This window comes from Trematomus bernacchii, unplaced genomic scaffold (assembly GCF_902827165.1).
Source record: "Trematomus bernacchii unplaced genomic scaffold, fTreBer1.1, whole genome shotgun sequence".
Lineage (NCBI taxonomy): Eukaryota > Metazoa > Chordata > Actinopteri > Perciformes > Nototheniidae > Trematomus > Trematomus bernacchii.
The window spans coordinates 334,790-359,006 of record NW_022987394.1 but is presented as its reverse complement, the minus strand read 5'-3'; the positions used below and the strand labels follow the sequence as shown (position 1 = coordinate 359,006).

The following is a 24,217-nucleotide window of genomic DNA, read 5'->3' as shown; positions in this document are numbered from 1 at the left end:
AGATTTTGAGGATATCTGATTAGAAGTGTGCTGTTTTTGTTTCTCTACTTTTGCTGATTATATTCATAAATTGTACTCAATGTTGTTATACAATAATCTAGTAGTGTTAATCTACAAATGTAATCACTGGGTTTACGTTTCTTTTTAACTTTCCTGATTAAATAAAATCGACAAAAACGAAATATATGGTGTTTCTTCTTTCTTGCATTTTTAAAGAGTTCCTTCGTATTATGCTTTGGGGTTTTCCCTCTCCTGTAGTGTGTTTAGAGGTTTTAGTGCATGAAAATGGTTTGCAAAGGATACAATCCCTGTGTTCCTGGAGTTTATCTCCCCCCTGACTGAAACAGCTACATTGGAGTCCTTTATTTACCTCTGGTTTCAGACAGAGGGTGAAAAGAGGTGGTACAGCACAGGCAGTATGAGAAAAATAAAGAGCTTTTTGAACATTAAAGCCTGAAACGCCTCCCTTTATTAAAAAAGTAAGTGTTTCCGGTGCGGAACCCGTAGTCAGCATCGGTCGCTAAGTAACGGTTGGCTGGTTGCACGTGATCAGTAGAAGGCAGGGGATTGGTCTACAACAGCTCTCTAGACGCGACGCTTTACCCTCGCCCACCTCACCTTCTGATTGGTCGATGCCGGCGGATTTCGCGCCAACGCAGTGCATTGTGGGTATGGTAAGCGGAAGTGCTTCGGGACGTCGTGGTAGAGAAGCGAGTTGTTGTCGTGTTTTGTTGTTTTGGGGGGTTTTATTGGAGTTTTTTTTTGTTTTTACGGATGCGGGGCGAAGAGTCGTCCGATTCTGAGTCGGGCAGGATGGAGGAGAGCTCGGTTCGGAGGAGCCTGGAGACTCTGTGCCAGGAACTGAACATGGACGAGCAGACAGCCTCAGAAACACTGGAGAACTTCACTGCCATCTGGAACACATACACCCTGGAGGTCAGTAATGTCCTCTAAATAACCTCTGTGGATATTTAAAGACCCCATTTTAGTGTGTAAAACTCAGGGCTACAGAGTTAGTGAATTACCCGTCACTTTTATCCTGCTGTAAAGTAAACAGAGAGATCCGCGTGGGACATAAACACTGGGTTAAAGGGCTTCGACTGACCATTGTTGTCATGTCTAATCTCTTTATTTATATCTACTTAATAACGTTAAATCATGTATTCAGTGGTTCTTAACTACTCTACTTAAATACAACTTTCAGGAAGTTGTACTTGACTTGTGTATTTTCTATGTTGTGACACTTAATACACTATATTATAATAGATTTGAGTGTAATAATGCAGTCACTATATGTAAACGTAGCTACTTTGCAGATTCAGATTAATGATAAATAATATTCATCTCAACAAATACTTTAGGATTTAAGATAATAATGCACACTTTGGCATTTTTACCTACTTAATAATGTTACTTGTATACCACCTTTGGCTCACTGTAGTTATAAGATTGCAGATTAATGAAACCAGATATAAATCAACAAAAACATAAGAATGATTCAATATTACTAACGTTCACAGTCACTGGGTTTCATTTACTCTTCTTTCTTTACTTAATAATATGTTAAATAATGTTTTTAATTGGGGTTTATAATAACTACAGGTACTCAACAACTGTATACTTCTCCTCGAATTTCTTTACACTTCAGAGACAATTATTTTACACTACTAACTTTCGTTATTTTGCAGCTTAATAATGCTAAATATAAATAAAACACGATGATTTACTGACACATTGCTAACGTCTACAGTGCGGCCTGGGTCACAAACACTTATGAATGCTTTCACTATCTAATCTTTATATTTTAATCTAAAGGCGTTCACTTTCTGTGATATGAATTTAGCAAAACCACAAGCCTCTTTTTATTAAAAGCATTTTATAACAAAGCTCTTTTCTAATAGGGCTGCCATTTATCTTCGTTATTGATTCATCTGATTAAGGATAATATGAAATGGAAAATCTGGCAACACAGTGCCAGGGATTCAATGATCAAAATGACTTTACTAACACTTCATCACAACTCCTCTCCGTAGGGTTTGAAATGAGGGGGATATATGGCACTAAATGCCAGCTAACATCTGATTTGGTCCTGTGTAATTCTACAAAGTGACATTTACCAGTTTGATATTCCTAACAATTAATTAGACACTAGTGGTGACAAGGAACCAATTTTGATTAAGAACGTGGTCATGCTTTTTCCTTTATCATCTCCTTTTTAAAACTGATGGTCTGATATCTGATAGGTCTTATTATGATCTGTGTTTCGTTAAGAGTCTCTTTTCTAGTCATTAATCAAATTTAGCAGAACTATAAGTCACGGGGTCGTTGTTATTCTGTGGTCTTAAAATATTTAGCTGCTTTTCAATCTAAACTTTGATGCACATGTAGGTGTGTGTGTGTGTGTGTGTGTGTGCCTGAAGTGCATTATTTTATAGTGTTTCATATTGTTGCATCGACTCACTTGTCTTGTGTCTTATCTTTCTGAGATAAATCATTATTTATTTTATTTTTATTATCCTACCGTTTACCTCCTTGTGTCTCTTAACCTGTTAAAATGTTATATTTAGCTGCGTGTATCTGTAAAGGTCTTAACATCTGATCTGAGGTGATTTTCTTGTTGTTTATTTTTAACTTGTGATGTGTCGCCATTTTGTAAAGCACTTTGAGCTGCACGTGCTGTTTGAAAAGTGCTATATAAATAAGGCTTTATTATTATAAGTGTTGTGAACATCCTGAATGTCCTCTTCCAACATGAGAGTAACATGATAACAAAGGTATCCCAACTGTAGCTGTGTACATGACAGGATGTATGATTACCTAGAAGAGCATCAGGACTGTTTGAGGCATATGATAGCTATGTGATTAACATGATGCTTCAGCCTCTATGGAGATAGACATATGACAAGCATGCTCATTTCTGATGTGGAGCTAATCTGAAGTAAACATTGAATACTGCTTTCTATTCCTCCATCTTGTGACTGTGTAACTCCCTCTCTTGGATATCAGCATGTGAAGGACACTGTTCAGGAACTAGTTGATGCTCTGTATGTGATGACTACTTCCATTCTGGAGAGGATCACAAATACATGGATCCTGAGATTGAAGCTCAAGCCGGGGACCAGGGAGATTTTTCTAACAATAGGTGACTGGAGAGCTTCCTGTTTATATCTTGCATAACGCTTGAATGTGTGTGTGTGTGTGTGTGCAGGGGGAGGTGGTGCACTGGTTGGCCTGCTCTCTGTACGCTGCCTGCAGGAAGGGCTCCACTCCCACCGTGGGTAAAGGACTGATGGAGGGAAACTGCGTGTCTCTCACCAGGATCCTCCGCACCGCCAAACTCAGGTGAGTCTCTGCCGTACCTGATGTTAAAGACATGAAAAACATCTGGAAAATCACACAACACATACCATATAAACCCTTCAGTTTAGTTTAGTTGTTTTATTTATTTTGTTTACAGTGTGAGAAAAAGTTTTTAGAGAGTACTTGTCCATGGACAAGTGAGTTTGGCAATTTACTTGTCCGAATACATTTTTCACTTGTCCAGAATGGACAAAAATTGGGGCCACTGGAATCTTCTTCTTCGCCAACGTATTTTAAATTTTCCCACGTTTTTACGACACCGCTAACGTAAGTGAGCGGTAAGATTTTACTGCATCACACATAGGGTTGGGTATAGTTTGGATTTTAACGATTCCGGTTCTGCTTTTCGATTCCGGTTATTTTCGGTTCTCGATTCCGGTTTTTTGAGAGGGTAAAAATAAGTCCCATGACAAACTGGGAGAAAAACATATTTATGAAAACATTAAGTCAAATCTGTATTCATATTTAGAAATCACTTCATACTGTTTAATTTCTTACGGTTATTGAATAAAATTATATCAAAATAATCTCTGCATTGTTTAGTTAGTTCTATGTGGTGCAGTTTGAGAATGTACAATTGGCCCAGTCTCCTCTGATGTTCCACTGCAACCTGCCTGTGAGACAGAGTCCAACCACACATGTCCAACACATAGGCCTAATAATAATAATACATTATATTTATAGCCTATAGGCCTAGCGCTTTTCTACAACTCAAAGACGCTTGCATGCTTACACATGTCCTGAAATACACATGCTGCAGCTGCCTAGCTGCTCACTGTTTGTAAAAGTAAATAAATAGTATTTTCATTTCAATAATGTGTTTTCTATACCCTGCTTCATAAACAATACTGACATCCCTGTGCTCCTCCGAGTCTGGGGGTCGGGGATGTGAGGACAGCGCGAGGACACAGACAGGGAGGCTGCTTTATTTCATAAAGGAAATGGCGTCAATATTAACAACGTAGGAGCTAAAACGCTTAATAACCTTCATTACGTGTTAGAGAAAGAACATAAGAAAGTTTGACAAAGATTAGGCTGTTAAACGGGCAGCGGGTCCACTGTGTGTAGAAAGAGAGAGGGAGAGAGAGAGACGCTGAACTGCATCGTGCAGCGATCAGATGATCCGGAGCAGAGAGAGAGAGCTGCGGTCCGCGGGGCTCCGCCTTCTGTCCTCACAACTCTTATTAATCCCGGTACCGGACAATTGTTATTTGTTCCTACTCGGAACCGAGTTTTGCTTCCCAACCCTGCCACTGTGCTACACGTCCCACACCGCCCCGCCCCCGTCTAACAGTACAGAAAGCGACGAGATGCATTTCCTTAGGAATCGACAAGCAGAACCGAAACTAACATTTCTAAACGAACAATGGCGGACACGGACAATTTGTGAATGAGTTCTGCCTTTTGTAAACTGAATTTATCAATAATTTCTCAATAAATGAGGGCTAAAAACGTCACTTGTCCGCCGGACAAGTCAATTGAAAGATCTACCTGTCCGATATTGTAAAGCACACGTCCCGGACGGTGGGACGTGTGCTTTTTCGCACACTGGTTTATAGTGTCGTGGACAGTCCCCATTGGCTTTAGCCAACATTGCTAATTTCCAGCTGTTGTCCCCAGATAATAGACACCTTTTTAAAATCACAATACATCAATAGCATTAGTTATAAAGAAAGGATGAAAGACAGGTAGATGGAGGAGAAAGGATAAAAGGGAAGAATAAAATGCAAACAACACACGTTACTACATACATGTCACATATAGCACATCACAATCACATGACAGAAAGGAGGGGTCCATGATCACAACATGTGACACACTCACCATATCCAACACAGACAGGTGTAGTTCTCAGTGAACCGTGTAAAGCAGTTGTATTTGATCATGTAATATTGAGGATGCGTCTGAAGTTCAGCTTAAGTTAACGTCTTGTTAGTTTTCGCCCAAATAATGTTTTTATTCACAATTTAATACTAAAAAGTGTGTAAAAAAAGACTGGTTGCGTTTGTCTATCTCAGAACAAGGATTGTGGATTTTACTGATACTGCAACGATTATATTTATTAAGGATTTAATAACAGGCTTTCTTATCTCATCACCCTTTATTTGTATTGCCTTTATTTAAATTGTAAACAATGTAATTTTACGCATTTCCAATGTAAATATGAAACTGATTTGCTGCCTCGAGCGCTTATAACTAATTATCAACCATTTGTACCGATTGTTTGGATAAAATATACAGCCTTACATTTCATAAAACCTTTAGACATTCAATAAAATACACATCACATACTACATTATAAGAGTACACACATATATAAACGTAAACACTGTGGCAATTTAAAGTCTTCACATGTTTATAAATGTAGCCCAGAGGGTCTAAAAGTTTCCAGACAAACTTGAAATCATTGACTGTCTTTTTTTATTCAAGCCACGCATATTAAGCTCTTTAATTCCCCCCAAAAACCGCTTTGTTTAAGTGTCCTCGCAGGACGGCTGCATCGTTATTTAAAACTTTATCTAAATCACAATATGGAAATACTGTGGCGGTGTGACCCGACCTACAAACAGTATATTTGTTTTGTACAGATCCTCTTAATGGGGTTAAGGGTTATGACGCCATCATGATATTTAATTACATGTTTCAGTGATAATGTAACTAATGTTTAAAACAAAATGATCACTCTCTAATGTCTGGAACAATATCGCAATTGCAATATTGGACTAAATAATCACAGCTCGTTTTCTTTCTAGCTGTGCATTTCAAAGCAGCATTAAAGAGGGGTTTAATGAGTTGTGTTTGTGGGATGATATTTCTGTAGTTTTTAGTTGTGATGTTTGGCTTCTGTTTGACGGTCCCCTCCTCCCTCAGTCTGATCCAGTTCTTCTCTAAGATGAGGAAGTGGGCCGACATGTCGAGCCTCTCTCAGGACTTCCGGCTGCGCATGGATCGACTCGAGAGGAACTTCGAGGTCTCGACCGTCATCTTCCGCAAGTTTGAGCCCATCTTCATGGACATGTTTCAAAACCCGCAGGGGGGGGAGCCGCCTCGACAGCCACGCAGCAGGAAGCACAGGTACGACACTCACACACACACACGCACACACACACACACGCACACACACACACACGCACACGCACACACACACACACACACACACACAGCCTGTTCCCATAGTTTCTTCAGGTAAAACACTCCTAACGCTTATTTGGTATTGTTTCTATAAAACGACATCTTCACAACATATCATTTTATTTTAAAGACATGCCAACACACACTTACTCCGCCCTTTCTAACTGTGTGTGACTTCTCTCTCTCTTTCTTTGCTCTGCAGGAGGTTGCCGTGTCACATCAGCGATGTGTTCAAGTTCTGCTGGACTCTGTTTGTCTACACAAAAGGTACAAAGACTCTAAACCTTACCCATAATGCCCCGGTATGATTTTTTTTACTGATGCCAGTGAAATTGCAGTGTTTGCAGACCACTCTTGGTATATTCACCTATTCAAATAAGTATTCTAATATAATAATATGTAATATTGGGAGGGATGAAACCCTCTTTAATGGTCACACATGCAGAGCACACAGTGAAATGTGTTCTCTGCTTTTAACCCATCCTAGTACCAGGAGTCTAGTACTAGGAGCAGCATCCTTGTGCCATACTTGAAGTTTGTGTTTATGAACTGTGTGTGTTTTTTAGGTAACTTCCGTATGATCGGAGACGACCTGGTGAACTCGTACCACCTGCTGCTCTGCTGCCTGGACCTGGTGTTCGGAAACGCTCTGCTCTGCGCCAACAGGAAGGACCTCATCAACCCCACCTTCAGAGGTACAGAGAGAGAGAGAGAGAGAGAGAGAGTGTGTGTGCTTACCAGTTACATACAAAAAAATGTTTATTTATATGAGGGGCCGTTAAGGACATTATTCAGAAATACCGTTCACATACACAACTGAAACCAAAATCATTTACAAACATATGTAAAAATCTCATACACACATATGAAATCCAAAGTTATTCACATATACATGTGAAACACACTCACACACATGCCTGAAACGCTCTCACACACACACATGAAACGCTCTCACACACACACATGAAACGCTCTCACACACACACATGAAACGCTCTCACACACACACATGAAACGCTCTCACACACACACATGAAACGCTCTCACACACACACATGAAACGCTCTCACACACACACATGAAACGCTCTCACACACACACATGAAACGCTCTCACACACACACATGAAACGCTCTCACACACACACATGAAACGCTCTCACACACACATGAAACGCTCTCACACTCACACATGAAACGCTCTCACACACACACATGAAACGCTCTCACACACACACATGAAACGCTCTCACACACACACATGAAACGCTCTCACACACACACATGAAACGCTCTCACACACACACATGAAACGCTCTCACACACACACATGAAACGCTCTCACACACACACATGAAACGCTCTCACACACACACATGAAACGCTCTCACACACACACATGAAACGCTCTCACACTCACACATGAAACGCTCTCACACACACACATGAAAATGCACTCATATACACATGTGTGTATTCAGATTACTGTTACATCAAAATAGGGATTAACAGCAGGATTACAATGTTAGTAAGAAACTTAAAAGAATGTACAGTTTTTGTGTAGTGTGTACTTGCTCTTTATTAATGTGTGTGTGTGTGTGTGTGTAGGCCTGCCTGCTCTGTACCGCGCTGACGGCCACGTGTCTCCGGACCAGCCCCCCCCCTGTGTGTTGGAGCGTCTCTGTGAGCTGCACGACGGCCTGGTGGTCGAGGCCAAGGGGATCAAACAGCACTACTTCAAACCATACATCCAGAAACTGTACCAGAAACAGGTACACACACACACACACACACACACACACACACACACACATTACCATCCAGGTTTGTGTATTTCAGTGTCCGAGTTTATAGTGAATATTATAGACCATGGGTGTTTCTGAATGTCGAGGACGCTTCCTTGGTAGGACATGTCTTCCGAGTCAAGTCCTTCAGAAGCTAGGCAAGAATCCTTCCTGGCATTCGGAGGACGAAGAGTGGAACAGGCTAACAAGTGTGCAGGTGTGCGTCATATGAGAGGCCCCGCCTTAAATGTTCCACCAAAGATTTTGGAAATTAGTCCGTGCGCAAAGCATTGTGGGGATTTTAAGCCCGCGGAGGATGCACTGGAGCATCCTCGAAATTTCCTGCAACGAAGAATTCAGTCCTCGGTAGAATTCCAAGGATCCTGGACATTGGAACAGTCCTTCGGCGGGATTCGATGACGTAGCATCCTTGAAAATAGTGGCTCTGGAGGAGCCTTCCTCGACATTGAGAAACACCCCATGGTTTATATCCTCTACTTATTATATTAAAGTATGTTTTTAATATAAGTGACCTCCTTTCTTCCTTCCATTATCATTTTCATTCCTCCACAATTCAATTTTGTTTTTTTGTTTAAAAAAATAAATGACACCGCTCATTTTAATCCATTTGTTTTTGTCTACTCTCTTTCCCCTGATCAGATCCTGAGAGGAAACGAGGATAATTTGACCGAGCTGTTGGACCCTCAGAGCTTCATCGATAACAAGTGAGTAGATCAGAGGTCACTGCAGAGGGGCTGCAGCATTTCATACATTAATAGAGCTTTCCAAAGCAGCTCTCTCAAGTGCTTTAAAAACATGTAGCACAATAATGTTTGAATATCCAGACGCACGTAATGATGAATAAACTCATTTATCTTTCATTCACCCCTTATACTTGTTTTCTTTTGAGCCAACAAACCACTTAGAAACCTGGATGATAACACTCCAGTTCAGTCAAGAATACAGTACATAACAATGTGTGTGTGTGTGTGTGTGTATTGTTTGCAGCAAAGCCATAAACAGGGAGTATGAGGAGTACGTTCTGACGGTGGGAGATTTCGACGAGCGAGTGTTTCTCGGTGCCGACGCTGACGAGGAAATCGGGACGCCGAGGAAAACCGTCCAGGAAACGTCTGCGAGCCGAAACAACGCTCAGAGTCAGATGAAGCAACACGTGGAGAAGGTACACACACACACACACACACACACACACACACACACACACACACCTCTTACAACAGGCACAGAAGGTAGATTCCAAAATACAAACACTCTCTCTCTCTCTCTAGTCGGCCTCTCTCGCCCCCTCCACCCCTCTCACAGGGCGGGTATATCTGAAGGAGAAGGATCTGCTCGTCACTCCCGTTTCCTCGGCAACGCAGAGTGTCAGCCGGCTGCAGAGCATGGTGTCCGGTCTGAGGACGGCGCCGAGCGAAAACATGCTGCAGGTCTTCAGGTGGGAGTCTTTATACACTCTTCTTGCACTATTTCTATTTTATTTGTATTTACTTGCACATCTCAAAACATTCTCTTGCACTGTTTTATCTGTCCTTTATATATTCATGTTGCTCTGTTGGAGGAGCCTGTGACTTTTTCATTGCCATATCTACACTGTAGCCCAGGGGGGTCAAACTCAAATACACAGTGGGCCAAAATAAAAAAATGGGTGCTAGTCGAGGGCCGGACTGGTTCAATGTTTATTGCAAAACTTATTGAAATGAACTTATTGCACATATTAAACCTGGAACTAACAAAGCTTAAATGATTGCCTATAAAAACAACATGAAACATTAAATAATCAGTTGCATTCATTTCTTATGATTACATTTCTCCACAGGCCAACAACAGCTTCAAAAAAACTATTCCCCTCAAAGAACAAACCAAACATGCCCTGTTGTCGTGAGAGAAAAAGTGCAGAAGGAAACATGTAAACTCAGTGTAGATACTTGGCATGTCATCTTGGGTGCAAGGTCATCAATGTTTGGGGTCAGGCTCTGAGCTGAGGAGACCCTCAGGATGGAGTGAAGGTGTGCGTGCAATATACCGACGGGCCAGATCTAATAGTAATTAGAAATTATCCTGCGGGCTGAAATTAAATCCACCAAGGGCCTGATTTGGCCCCCGGGCCTTGAGTTTGACACATGTGTGGTCTAAGCATAATGTAAGACACAAAAGAACATGTATGATATATCTTTCATTTCCAAATGCCTGCTCTTTTCCCCAGCTCTGGATAAAAAAATCTGAGACATGTTTTTGTATTGCCATTATTATTCCCAACAAGGGAGAGAGTGACTTTTAAGATGTCAGCGTTAAAAGCCACTGGCATAGATATCGTGAATAATGGATGATATTTATTCTCATCTCCTGTTATTTTTCTTGCTTGATGGCTTTTCTTTTGCATATCTTAAGTAGATCTGGTAAAGCTTTCGCCTGTCTGTAAGGTATCTCCTACTTTGTTCTGGATTTGGCCCGCCGGCCTTGAGTTGGACATGTGTGCTGTAGCTAATGTGCACATGATAAATACCTAAAAAGTGCAATAGAGTTAACAATTACAATTAAAATGAAACATAGTATAATCCAATATAAAAAATTCTGGATAATTACATTTTTCTTTAAAAAATAATATTTCAATTAGAGAGGCACAACATACACATTTGAACCATGGCTACTTTAATCAAGAGCTTTCTTCAGTTCATCAAATATTTGAAATTGAAAAATAAACCCAATGACCTAAATGATAGTTTTCTTACATTCTTGATTTGGGTTTTTTGTTTTTTATTCTAAAGTAAGGTAAACAATAATTTGTTGTGCTTTAACAAACTGTGTCGGTTTGTCTTCATTCACGTGTGTGTGTGTGTGTGTGTGTGTGTGTGTGTGTGTGTGTGTGTGTGTGTGTGTGTGTGTGTGTGTGTGTGTGTGTGTGTGTGTGTGTGTGTGTGTGTGTGTGTGTGTGTGTGTGTGTGTGTGTGTGTGTGTGTGTGTGTGTGTGTGTGTGTGTGTGTGTGTGTGTGTGTGTGTGTGTGTGTGTGTGTGTGTGTGTGTGTGTGTGTGTGTGTGTGTGTGTGTGTGTGTGTGTGTGTGTGTGTGTGTGTGTGTGTGTGTGTGTGTGTGTGTGTGTGTGTGTGTGTGTGTGTGTGTGTGTGTGTGTGTGTGTGTGTGTGTGTGTGTGTGTCCATAGTAACTGAGTTTTCTGTGTTTTATTGAAGGTCGTGCTCCAGAAATCCCACCGAGTCGCTGCTGGCCAGAGTCAAGACCCTCGGACAGACGTTCAAAGAACATTACACCAACGACTCAGAGGACATGCCCGGATCTCATATAGGTAACTCACTCGCACTCACACACACACTCTCACACACACACTCACACACACAGCAGAATCGCTTGTCTTAATAAATAAACTTTCTCTTGTCTTCAGATTTTGCAGAGAATCGTCTGAAGCTGGCAGAGATCCTCTACTACAAAGTCCTGGAGAACGTCATGGTGCAGGAGACCAAGCGCCTGCCTGGAAAAGACATGAGTGTAAATGGCACACACGCAGACACACACACTCACACACAGGCGTTTTATTTCTGTGTCTGACCAAAAGACCTTACTGACAGGTACTTTCTATTTTTTTAAACGCATATTATTGGCCTTATTCATTCATCCATATTGCATATTTACAGCCCCCAAGCATGTCTATAATATATAATAATAGTAATAATCATCTTATCTATGTATCAGTTATCAAAGACAAGTACTGGGTTCTTAAAAAATACAATAAAAACAGGAAAAAGGTTATTAAATAAACAAAACTCAAATCAATATTGTCATAGCACGTTATCAATTAACGAAAAACTGTTAAAACATTGTTTGAAAAAATGGGAGAATAACAGATTCAAGGGGAAGCAACTGAAAAACATGTTTTGAAGACCTTTTGAAAGAATTGAGAATAGCTAGTTTTGTTCAGTGTATATTAAATGTAATATCAAGTAAATATTTGATTTCATAGTTTAAGAATAAAAGATAAGAAAAAACAATTGACCAAAACTTGAACAAAATAATGTTGAATTGGAAAATGAAAATATTTGTTGTACACCTTTTCTTGCTTTTTCTACAACAACTAATGAGGGGTTTCCAGGTGTGTTTAAGTGCTTTGTGATCATACCTAATATGTATTTCTGTATTTGTGTGTTCAGGTGTTATTGGAGCAGGATATGTTCCACTGCTCTCTGATGGCGTGTTGTCTGGAGGTCGTTCTGTTCTCCTACAGCTCCCAGAGGACCTTCCCCTGGATCATCAACATCTTCAAACTCACACCCTTCTACTTCTTTAAGGTAACACACACACACACACACACACACACACACACACACACACACACACACACACACACACCCCTACATCTTCAAACAGTCAGTGTTTAGTTATTTGTGTTTGCCTCTCTAAATGTCAGACTGAACTCGATTATTATTTTTGTTCTTATTTATGTTTTTTTTAACTCCTGCTCCTGACTTTAAACGAGACAGTTTGATTCAAGGAGTTTTCAGCTTGTTAACGTTTGGAAAATTACACAAAAATTGACAAAATACACATATTAACCACCGCATTATTAACATGTGTTCGCTTAAAATGATCCCAGAAATTGGTATTAATCACATATATATATATATATATATATATATATATGTCTTATAAATCTCCAGTTTATCTAGGGCATTACAAACCTTGCTCAAATAATTAATGAGATGCATTATCTTAAAGGTAGGGTAGGTAAGTTTGAGAAACCGGCTCGAGATACACTTGTTGTTATATTCCATGGAATGCTCTTAACATCCCGATAGCAATGAATATCTGAAGTGCTTTGACAACAAATCCATAAAAAATGTCATCTGTGGAAGCTGTAGTACTGTAAAAAGCACGACCAATCATCTGAGCCGGTCCGGCTAAAATAACTGGATGGCCTACCTGCCTGTCAGCCTTCCATCTGTGCACAGACTTATCTCATGCCCTCATTGGTCATGTGCGCGTTCGTGTGTGTTGGAGGAGGGGCTCTGTAAGGAAGGGGCAGATTTTCTCCGGTTGTGTATTTTCAAATTCTAGCGATCTCGAGCCGGTTTCTCCAAAATTACCTACCCTACCTTTAACCTATACTGACAACATCAAACTAAAACTGTTAATTAACCTTCATTAAACACCGTGTTTAAACACCATATAAACTAATTAAGCGTGCAGCAGAGTCAAATATAAAAGCTGCAAATCTCGCTTGCGTTCACCTCCTTTAAAGCTAAACTTTGTCCTTTTGTCTTCATTTACGTATTAGTTTGTACATGACTAAGTGGGTGTTTCCTGTGTGTGTGCAGGTGATCGAGGTGTTCATCCGCTCGGAGGAAGGCCTCTCCAGAGACATGGTGAAGCACCTGAACCTGATCGAGGAGCAGGTGCTCGACAGCAGGGCCTGGAGCGCAGACTCTGCCCTCTGGAGCGTCTTGCAGGCTGCAGGCAACAAAGTGCCCACAGTGGAGGAGGTCAGCAGGAACACACACACATATTTATATTTATAAACAAGGAAACACTTGAAATGCTGTCTGGATCAAACTGTGCAAAAACGGGTTGTTAGCAACATTTTATAGTATTTTTTCTTAGACATTTTGTTTGTTATTTGTTCATAATTCCTGTTGTTGATACAAGCAAATGTTTCTATATCAAAATCAACTTCTTTCAACATGGTAGAATGTCTTTATCCTTTCCCCTAGTGCAGTCTTTGCATTACTTTGCACTGACAACAACTATAATTATAACATTTCATTCATTGAGCAGACTCTTTTACCCAAAGCGTTTAACACTAATCAGAACCAGCATCGAGGTATTCTCTCTTTGTGCTCCTTCCTTTCCCTGCCTTTATTTAACTTTCTCCTTGTTTCACCTTCTCATCATCTTCTTCTCTCCCTCCAGGTGAATTTCTCCTCCAGTCTGGACACCGGTTCAGGTCCTGGCTCCAGTGGAGTTCAGTCTCACCTCCCGATGCTCGCCCTCTCTCCCATCATCCACCCCCGCATCCGAGAGTTCAGATCGGGCCTGGGCAGCGCACGCAAAGGTGAGAGTTCAGGTGTTCAGTGTGAGATGTGAATAGTTCAATTAAAGGCAGCGGCAAAAAGAAAGTCTTCAGCCTGGATTTAAAAGTAGTCAGAGTTGCAGTGGACCTGCAGGTTTCTCGGAGTTTGTTCCAGATATTTGGAAATATCCCGAACCAAATTCTCACATTCCTCTCCCCCTAGTCTTCCCGTGAAATTATAGTTTTTTTTACACTTTTCTAACCGTTTTATATTCCTTTCATCCTTCTCTGTCATCCATTTTGCATCCCCAGACAACACATGTTCCCTGTTTCACTGTTACCCTAACCCAGGGGTGCCCAACCAGTCGGTCGCGAGATGTGTCTAAAAATAGAACAACAATATTCAGTTTTATCGTTAATGTCCTATAACATAATCTTCCTGTGCCAGAATAATGCACTTGAACGCATCAAAGCTTTGTGATTGGCCGGCGTGACCCCATGTGTCGGGGCGTGGCTGGTGGGCACTAGTTAGCTGACGTTGTCCGTGTCAACAGGAGTGACAGTCCGCACACACACAAGACCGCAATTATGGCAGAAGCAAAAAAGCCCAAAATATATAATTTTCACTCCGAGTGGGAGGATGATTATTTTTGTATCTATTCCAATTGAAAGTCCATCTGTCTCATCTGCAATGCGAGCGTGGCTTTATCGAAGAAGGGTAATTTAGGAGCGGCATTTCAAAACAGTGCACAAACGCTACGAGACGGAATTCCCTCCTAATTCTGCCCTACGCTCCCAAAAGGAGAGGGACCTGAAAGGACAGCTAAATGCACAGCAGTCACTTTTCACCAGGCCCAACAACAAGAGCAAGGCTGCTACCATAGCATCTTATCGTGTCAGGCACGTTCTTGCGAAACACATGAAGTCTTTCAAAGACGGCGAAGTTGTGAAAGAAGCATTCCTGGAGGCTGCCGACGCGCTTTTTGGGGACAGTAAAAATAACAGTAGCATTTCAACAGGTTTTTGATATAATAAAAACTCAAGTTAGATACCGTTATTAATCAGCTGTAAGTTTTAGTTTGTTTGAACTTATTCATTATAATTATTGTACAAAATGGTATAAGAATGCAAACTTTAAGATCTGTTCTGTTTAAATTGATTATAGTCTATTATCAATTCAGGTTAAGAAACTAGTGTTGCTTGCATCCTATTTTAAAGGCCTTTCTTTTTATACTCTACTAAAATGCAACAAATAAAAAGGGTTGATTCTATTAATGTTGTCTTTTTTATTGCACTCTGGCAGCAGATTCCTGTGTAGCTTCAGATCTGAGTTGTCTTATTAGTAAAACTAATTTATACTTTTGTAGCAACACTATTTTTATATAATGGCAAAGAAAGGGTTCAGAGTCTTTTTTTCCTGTGTCATATGTGGCAGCACTGTTCAATGTTTCTTGAAAACATGACCCACTGTAGTTTGTGACGTGTGAATAAACTCCAACTCTGTATCAACAACACTGTTGTGTAACTTCAGTTAAATACTTGTGTGTGTGTAGATTAGAAAGAGGTAAATAAAGGATCTGCAGTATTTTATGAAGTATTCATCGTACAAAGGTCAGTTTTATACAAGTAGAAGTGTGTATTTACCTGGTAGTAGGCTGTCAGTAATGGCTACGCCTCTCTATTTGGACTGGTAGATCTCGGCAGACTGGCAACTTTAAAAGTAGCTCTCGGTTCAAAAAAGGTTGGGCACCCCTGCCCTAACCCATCTTTGACCCTTAAACCACTTTTATTTTCAATTCCCAGATATTAAACCTGTTTTAAGACTTCCCTCATGAATCTTTGGCCTTCAAACCACTTTTCTTTTCAAGTGTATTTCAATGTATTTCAGTAGGGATCAAATATATAAGTTTGTTCATCAAAATAAGGAATCACCGACCCTTCTTGTTTGTTTGTTTGTTTGTTTTGCAAGATAAGTGGGGATGCAATATTCATTAAATGACATCCATTTTTGGGAGTTTTGAAGTTGTTGAAATGTCGAATATAATAATAATTAAAGCGGCAAGCAGCGTTGTGCGGGTCTTCGACTCTCCGCAGGCTGTTGTCCGCACGTCGACGTGTCTCGAGGACTCGGCCGTTGGCAAATGTGGGAAGTTTCAGGGCGATCGGACGACGTACATGGGAGTTACAGCAGTATCATAAACATTGTGTTTGATGGCGAGTGATTTATCGCCATGGCAACGGCATTTGATGACACCCCATAATACACCTAGATGTGTTGAGGGCTGCATCGTTATCAAACACGTTATGTTTTGGGCCATTTGGAGCATGTTAACTGGAGTTATGAGAAAACCGTGTTTAATGGCGAGCGTTGTGTTACCATGGTAACGGCATTTGACGAAATCTCAAAACTGACACACAAATGTCTTGAATGCATAAAAACATAATTAAAACAACTAACTTAAAATATATAAAACACACGTTTAATAATGTAATTAAACCCGTATTCATTCGGTAAAAATACAATTATATATAAAGTGTCATTAACTTTTTTTGTTTTTGCAAGAAGAGTGGGGATGCAATATCCATTTTGGGGAGTTTTGGAGATGTTAAAATGTTGAATATACTGTAATTAAACCCCTACTCATTGGGTCAAAATTGTCATTATTAACTCTTGTGTCCCCTTCCTCCAGACGTGCCTCCCTCCCCGCTGTCGCTCCATGACAGGTACAGCTCTCCAGCGGCAGGCAGCGCTAAGCGGCGTCTCTTCGGCGATGATTCTCCGGCGCCGCTGACTGCGACCTTGAGCCCGATGTCGATGTCGTCGCCCGCCAAACGCCTGACGTTCACCTCCAGCAGCACCCTGAGGATCGGAGGTCAGGGCGGGGGGGGCACCGTGCTCAGCATCCCTCTGCAAGGTAGGAAACAAGATTCAAGATTTTAAAGGTATTATTGTCATATGCATATGTCTTCTGACCCGAGCTATAATAAAATACAAATAAAAAACTGTGCAAGAAGTCTATATACACGTAAAAGCACACAACGAAAAGTAAACAAACACTGAAATAAAACAACAAAAAGACGCCATCTTGTTTCTAATACCCAGGTTTACAAAACCACCGAAAATGCAAAGGAGAGGATACCCTAACCCACATCAAAACATACTCACACACTAATCAGGGTTTAGGGTTAGGTTTAACGGGTCTCTCTTGAAGGGTTAGGGTTAGGTTTAACCTGTCTCTCCTGAAGGGTTAGGGTTAGGTTTAACGGGTCTCTCTTGAAGGGTTAGGGTTAGGTTTAACCTGTCTCTCCTGAAGGGTTAGGGTTAGGTTTAACCTGTCTCTCCTGAAGGGTTAGGGTTAGGTTTAACCTGTCTCTCCTGAAGGGTTAGGGTTAGGTTTAACCTGTCTCTCCTGAAGGGTTAGGGTTAGGTTTAACGTGTCTCTCCTGAAGGGTTAGGGTTAGGTTTAACGTGTCTCTCCTGAAGGGTTAGGGTTAGGTTTAACCTGTCTCTCCTGAAGGGTTAGGTTTAACGGGTCTCTCCTGAAGTGTGTGGTATGTTTGAATTTATACAAAACATTAAATAAAAAAAAGACCTAAGATATTTTACTTATTATACTTATTTTCGTTATTGATTAAATGCTGATTTTATTGTAATTTTTTATACATATTTTTATATATTTTTGTATTCGTGATTGTGGGAGAATTTTGATCTCTCTGTCTGTACACACAAACTGAAAGATTGACAATAAAGTTGACTTTGAGTTATTCAGAGCCCCTTCATCATCATCATCATCATCATCATCATCATCATCATCATCATCATCTCCTGTGTGTGTTTGCAGGGCTGAATAACGACCGCACCATCACACTGATCCCAGTTCAGCCATGTGATTCCTCCGGTACGATCACCGCTCAGTTCCTGCTCACCACCTCCCCGAGTCGCCCCCCTCCTCCCCCTCCCATGACCTCTGACCCCCCGGCGACAGGAAGCGGACGCCCGCGGCGCACCGGCTCCCTCGCGCTGTTCTTCAGGAAGGTAGGAAATCGTCATGGTTTTTATTTGAATTACAGCAACTTAAACAAACATTCACAGACGAGAGTTATTAAAAAGACTTCCTCTGACTTTTCTTCAGTAGATGTTGCTTTCCTACTTGTTTCATGTTTCTCCTGTGTATATGTTTGTGTGTGTGTGTGTGTGTGTGTGTGTGTGTGTGTGTGTGTGTGTGTGTAGGTGTATCACCTTGCCAGTGTGCGTCTGAGGGATCTGTGTGTGAAGATGGACGTGTCGTCGGAGCTGCGGGGGAAAATCTGGACGTGTTTCGAACACGCTTTGGTTCACTGCACGGCTCTGATGAAGGACCGACATCTCGACCAGCTGATGCTCTGCTGCGTGTACATCATATCCAAAGTGAGATTTAAAAACATTTTCCACATTGCTCTCCTGCTTCACACACTCGCTTACTATAGACTCTGCTTGTACTATTTCTATTTTATTATGTCCTTTATATATTCATGTTGCTCTCTTGGAGGAGCCTGGGACTTCAGTTTATAATGAAAGCCTTGAGTCTTGAAACACACACACACACATACACATACACATACACACACACACACACATACGCACAAACACATACACACACACACACACACACACACACACACTTGTACCAATGTACTTATAATAATTATTCTTGAGTGCATGTGAAGCGGTTTTTGTAATTTCTCCGATTCCCTTCTTCCTCGCAGATCACCAAAGAGACTCACACCTTCCACGACATCATGAAGTGTTACCGCGGCCAACCACAGGCCAGCAGCCATGTGAGTCACACACACACACACACACACACACACACTGTGTCACACTATCTGAATATGCAACTGAAATACTTCCATTACTAAGAAACCAATTCATAGTAACACAAGTTAACAATAGAGTCAATTTAGTTATTATCAATTAAAGGCTGGTTTATCTAACTCTGTTATCATGATGTCATTGTGTGTGTGTGTGTGTGTGTGTGTGTAGGTGTACCGCAGTGTGTTACTGCGTCACACTCTCAGAGAGCAGGTGACGGACGAGAACATGGAGGTGGATCCTGTCTCAGGAGGAGAATGTAAGAGCACAGACAGAAATGTCTCACATACTATATGAATATTTATTTATTATTCTGAAAGCATTTGTCCTTATAGTTAAACAATAATCATTAGACACAAGTCAGGTTTTTAAAGAAATGTTTTTCCTGTCCCAGTAATTGATAACTCGACTTTTTTTATTCTAACCTTTTATGCTCTTAAAGGAGAGGTGTCATGGCCATTTCCACTGATCATAATTCCATTGTTGAGGTCTACTAGAATAGATTTATACTGTGCATTTTTCCAAACTCACATTGGTTTCTCAAACAGCATCTCTGTAAACTACGTGTATTCACTGAATTTCACTCTCTGCCTTTAACGGCTCGTTGTAGCTCCAATAGCTCCAGCCCCCACCCTCCCTGTGAGCACAGTGTGCTCTGATTGGTCGGGACGTTGTGAATCGCGCTGAGCTCCGTGGAGGTGTTGTTTCCTTGTTTAGGATACATAGCCAAACACAGCCAAACTCATCCTGAGCACACACAAAGTCACATCCGAAGTAAAAACAATAAGTGTGGCTTGATATTGAGTAAGAAAAAGGTTGATAAACGCTGTGAGAATGGGTCTGCAGAGAGAATGGGTCTGCAGAGAGAATGGGTCTGCAGAGAGAATGGGTCTGCAGAGAGAATGGGTCTGCAGAGAGAATGGGTCTGCAGAGAGAATGGGTCTGCAGAGAGAATGGGTCTGCAGAGAGAATGGGTCTGCAGAGAGAATGGGTCAGCAGAGAGAATGGGTCTGCAGAGAGAAAGGGTCTGCAGAGAGAATGGGTCTGCAGAGAGAATGGGTCTGCAGAGAGAAAGGGTCTGCAGAGAGAATGGGTCTGCAGAGAGAAAGGGTCTGCAGAGAGAAAGGGTCTGCAGAGAGAAAGGGTCTGCAGAGAGAATGGGTCTGCAGAGAGAATGGGTCAGCAGAGAGAATGGGTCTGCAGAGAGAAAGGGTCTGCAGAGAGAATGGGTCTGCAGAGAGAATGGGTCTGCAGAGAGAATGGGTCTGCAGAGAGAAAGGGTCTGCAGAGAGAATGGGTCTGCAGAGAGAATGGGTCTGCAGAGAGAATGGGTCTGCAGAGAGAAAGGGTCTGCAGAGAGAAAGGGTCTGCAGAGAGAAAGGGTCTGCAGAGAGAATGGGTCTGCAGAGAGAATTTCGCCGTGATCCCAACTGTCTGTTATCAGCCTGCAGCCAGGGAGGAGAAATCAGCTGAGCTGCCTGCTCCCTGCACACAGATGTGTGTGTGAGGAAGTCCGTGGATTGGTCAATTTGGACCAATCAGCGGGGGCTTAACGTAACGGCTCCGCGGACGTAACGTAACGGCTTCACGGATTGGTCCATTTCGTTCCGGGTACGGCATGATGTCATGCCGTACCCGGAAGAATCAAATGGACAGTGACGTATCTCCAACGAGGCGTTTTGGGGAGGTATTTTCTGTGTTAGAGTTTTACTCGCTACAGGGTGTACTTTGAGGGTTTTGACTCTGCACACCGTTTACATGCATAAAAACCTACATAACACAAGGGGACGGGTAATAACCAGAAAAGCATGACACCTCTCCTTTAACCTTTTTTTTACATTACCATATTACCTTAGATAACTTTTTATTTTATTTGTTTTATTATTTTCTTCTTATAGCATTGTGAAGCACATTAAGAGGATGTTGTTTTTAAAGTGTACTATATAAATGAAGCGTATTATTATTATCTTTTATGTGCCTTGTCACATGTTGCATTAGTTTTAAAGTCTTTATCGTTGTGTTTTTATACAATTGTATCCCTCGTTTTTTTTTTTTAATCACAATTTTTTTTAATCTCTGTATGTCTATGTGTGTCTCTTCAGCGGCAGAGAAGACCAATCAGGCGTCAGGAGAAGTCAACGCCGACCAATCAGGAGAGGAGGAACGCGGTGACCTCATCCAGTTCTACAACAGCGTCTTCGTCCTGAAGATGAAGAGCTTCGCGCTGAGATACGCCGTCCATGATAACCGGGTACGACGAGAAAAACTACGATACGATAAAACTTTAATGGTCAGATCAAGTCTGAAATGCTCCTTGCATCACAGCAGCTCCATGTGGAACATCAACAGACACATCTCAAGACACAAAACATGACACACAAGCAAAAAACGTTTAACATAACAGCACGATCACTGAGAGAAAACCAGCTCAAAGAGCCTTTAAGTATTCTGGAACAGAACAGAATCATTTCTCTGCGCAGAGCAGAAACCTGTGGTAAAACTTAATGAAATCAACACACTTGATAATGTTTGTATAATCTGTGTGTGTGTGTTTGCAGGCGGACGCCCCCCCCCTCTCTCCGTTCCCCTCGGTCCGCGCTCAGCCTCTCTCCCCCCGCAGGGTTTCTCAGAGACACTCGCTCTACGTTTCTCCTCACAAGAACTCTACAGCCTGCCTCACACCGAACTCCTACACATACAGGATCAACAGCAGCCCCTCCAAGGTAAACACACACACACACACACACACACACACACACCAAATCCTTTGTCAATAGGGAAGACGCAGGGATGGCGCATTTCTGTATAAAGGCACTACAGCACAGTCACATGACTTCACGTCACCACCGCTAAGCTAACGGCGGCTAATGTTGGGCTTTTAATCGTTTAGTCTTCTGATTTAGACACTTGTTACCAACGTCCATCACATCTAATAAACTCTCTCCTCCTCCTCTGTCTCTCCAGGAGTTGTCGGACATTAACCGGATGATTCGTCAGGGGTCGGTCAGCAGGAAGAGAGCCTTCACCATGGAGGGCGACGTGATGATGTCATCAGCGTGCGACTCCCCCAGTAAGAGGGCGTGTCCGGAGAACAGCCCTGACGTCCTGCTGAAGCGCCTGCAGGTCGTCGTGTCCGAGCGACAGAGTCACTAACGAACATGTTAAAACATTAAATGACATTACATTTAATTATAGAATCATCCCCACTTTAAAAAGCTTAACGTACGTGATGAATCTAGACATTAGGAGTGTTTAATTTATCATTAATGAGGCTTACATTTGACTTTTTTGTAATATATTATGACCTGAGGGTTATAGAACGTGAGCAGAGAAAGATGGCAGAATTCATACCATTTGGTTTGATCAAAAATAATCATACTAAACGTTTGATTAGACACCATGAGTAATATCTGAAAGGTGATATTTGAGCAACATCAGGAATCAGAACAAACTGAGACACTGGTTTTGATCTTTCGTCTGAAAAAAAGTCTATTTTTCAGGGTTTCTTGACCCTCAAATACATCTGAACACCTCGATGTTAGAGTGTGTGAATTCACAGGTGTTTTAGTGATTGGTAAGCAGGTGTTCAGGTGTGTGTGTGGTTACTCTAGGGAATCTTACAGGATAGTAATCTAAAATGTAACCGTATTGGGCTGAAGATACGGAAGTTTTCACAAATATGTGTTTAATTATTAAAAGATCAGACCTTTACTCAAATTGATATCTTTATTGGCATCATGATTTACAGATCTTATCCAGCTGTGTTTTCTGACCACACAAATAAACATAAACAATATTAACAAACATTTTAAATGTTCTTCACAAACAGAAGCTCGTCGTTCTTCTCGTCAGGTCAAAATATATTTAGGAAGATTATCGTGTAAATAGTTTTCTGACAATTCAAGCGCTATTGTACATTTTCTGGCATTCAACTCGTCTTCCAGAGGTCTCTACTTTTTATAGAGATTGTACTGGGAAATTAATCTTATATTAATTACCGTTAATTAAAAAAATATGCTGTTCTTAAGCTTTTAATGTTGTATATTGCTGTAAAGAAAGGTAGAAAAGTCCATGGAGTGTGTGGTATCTACACATTAAAAAAAGCAACCTGACATTTTATATGTGCTTTTGTTTATTCATTGTTTTGCTAAAAGCACATTAGCAAAGGTGAAAAACTAACCACATGTTAAATACAAAATAAAAGTGTTGATATTTGCTCCCAGACAGTTGATAGCTAAAATCATGTGAATGTGTGAACAGGGAATCATTTTGTCATTTCCCCAAACTCTTTTAAAGGAAATGTGCATTTTCCAGGTGTTTTGTAAAATAAAATGTACTTTGATCACTAAATGTTCATGTTTCTGACTTCTACATTTTCATTTAATTTCCTCATTTAGGCACATTTTTAATTCAATTCATTTTTTCGGTAAATAATTCCTGAATATTTTTTACATTTCAGTTTGTTCTTAACTTTTGAAACTCGTTCAAAATCTCAAATGTACTGCTGTGTAGTTAGAGGATGTAGAAAACTGACCTTTGTTTCTCAACCGTATTTATTTAATACACGATATGAGCATCGTACAATATATGTACAAATAAATGACATCAGGGGTACACAGTGGTGGGAGAAGTACTGAGTAGCATGAAGCTGCAGCGTCGGAGACCGCACTCACAGGACCCTAGTTTTTTGTGACACTGCCACCTAGCGAGCAGGAGACCTGAATATGAATGACAACGCAGAGAGTGAGTAATGTGAAGTGCTTTTAAAGTTTTATTTGTTTAACATTAATAACAATTCCGGTGTCTTGAAATGAATTGTGATTAGCTAACATTAACTATGATAGTCTTAAGGCAATACAAACAAACATCTGTTAGCTTATGATAGCTTCTAACAGTATTAAAGGCACTAAAAACAATTATTCGTTAGCTATAGCTTTCGGCAAAAGCATTATTAGCAAAAGCATTAGTTTCGTTAGCATATTTGATTATTTGTTTAATGAAACTGTAGCGTGATTTTGGCAAGCCCAACTAGGTGTCCTACATTAATTGTTGATTT

General features: G+C 41.0%; 1 protein-coding gene across 1 annotated transcript; it reads left to right on the top strand.

Moving 5' to 3' along the window:
• The first annotated feature begins 661 nt into the window (after nucleotides 1–661).
• On the top strand, nucleotides 662–23,511 carry rbl1 (retinoblastoma-like 1 (p107)). The gene is made up of 22 exons (XM_034135084.1): nucleotides 662–936; nucleotides 3,209–3,342; nucleotides 6,232–6,435; nucleotides 6,695–6,759; nucleotides 7,059–7,187; nucleotides 8,100–8,263; nucleotides 8,936–9,000; nucleotides 9,284–9,458; nucleotides 9,565–9,731; nucleotides 11,482–11,594; nucleotides 11,691–11,794; nucleotides 12,454–12,591; nucleotides 13,618–13,782; nucleotides 14,210–14,351; nucleotides 17,000–17,224; nucleotides 18,152–18,345; nucleotides 18,541–18,717; nucleotides 19,056–19,127; nucleotides 19,333–19,420; nucleotides 21,264–21,412; nucleotides 21,720–21,884; nucleotides 22,126–23,511. The coding sequence occupies exons 1-22, from the start codon at nucleotides 775–777 to the stop codon at nucleotides 22,312–22,314; spliced, it is 3,186 nt and encodes a 1,061-aa protein (XP_033990975.1). The 5' UTR covers nucleotides 662–774; the 3' UTR covers nucleotides 22,315–23,511.
• The last annotated feature ends 706 nt before the right edge of the window (nucleotides 23,512–24,217 follow it).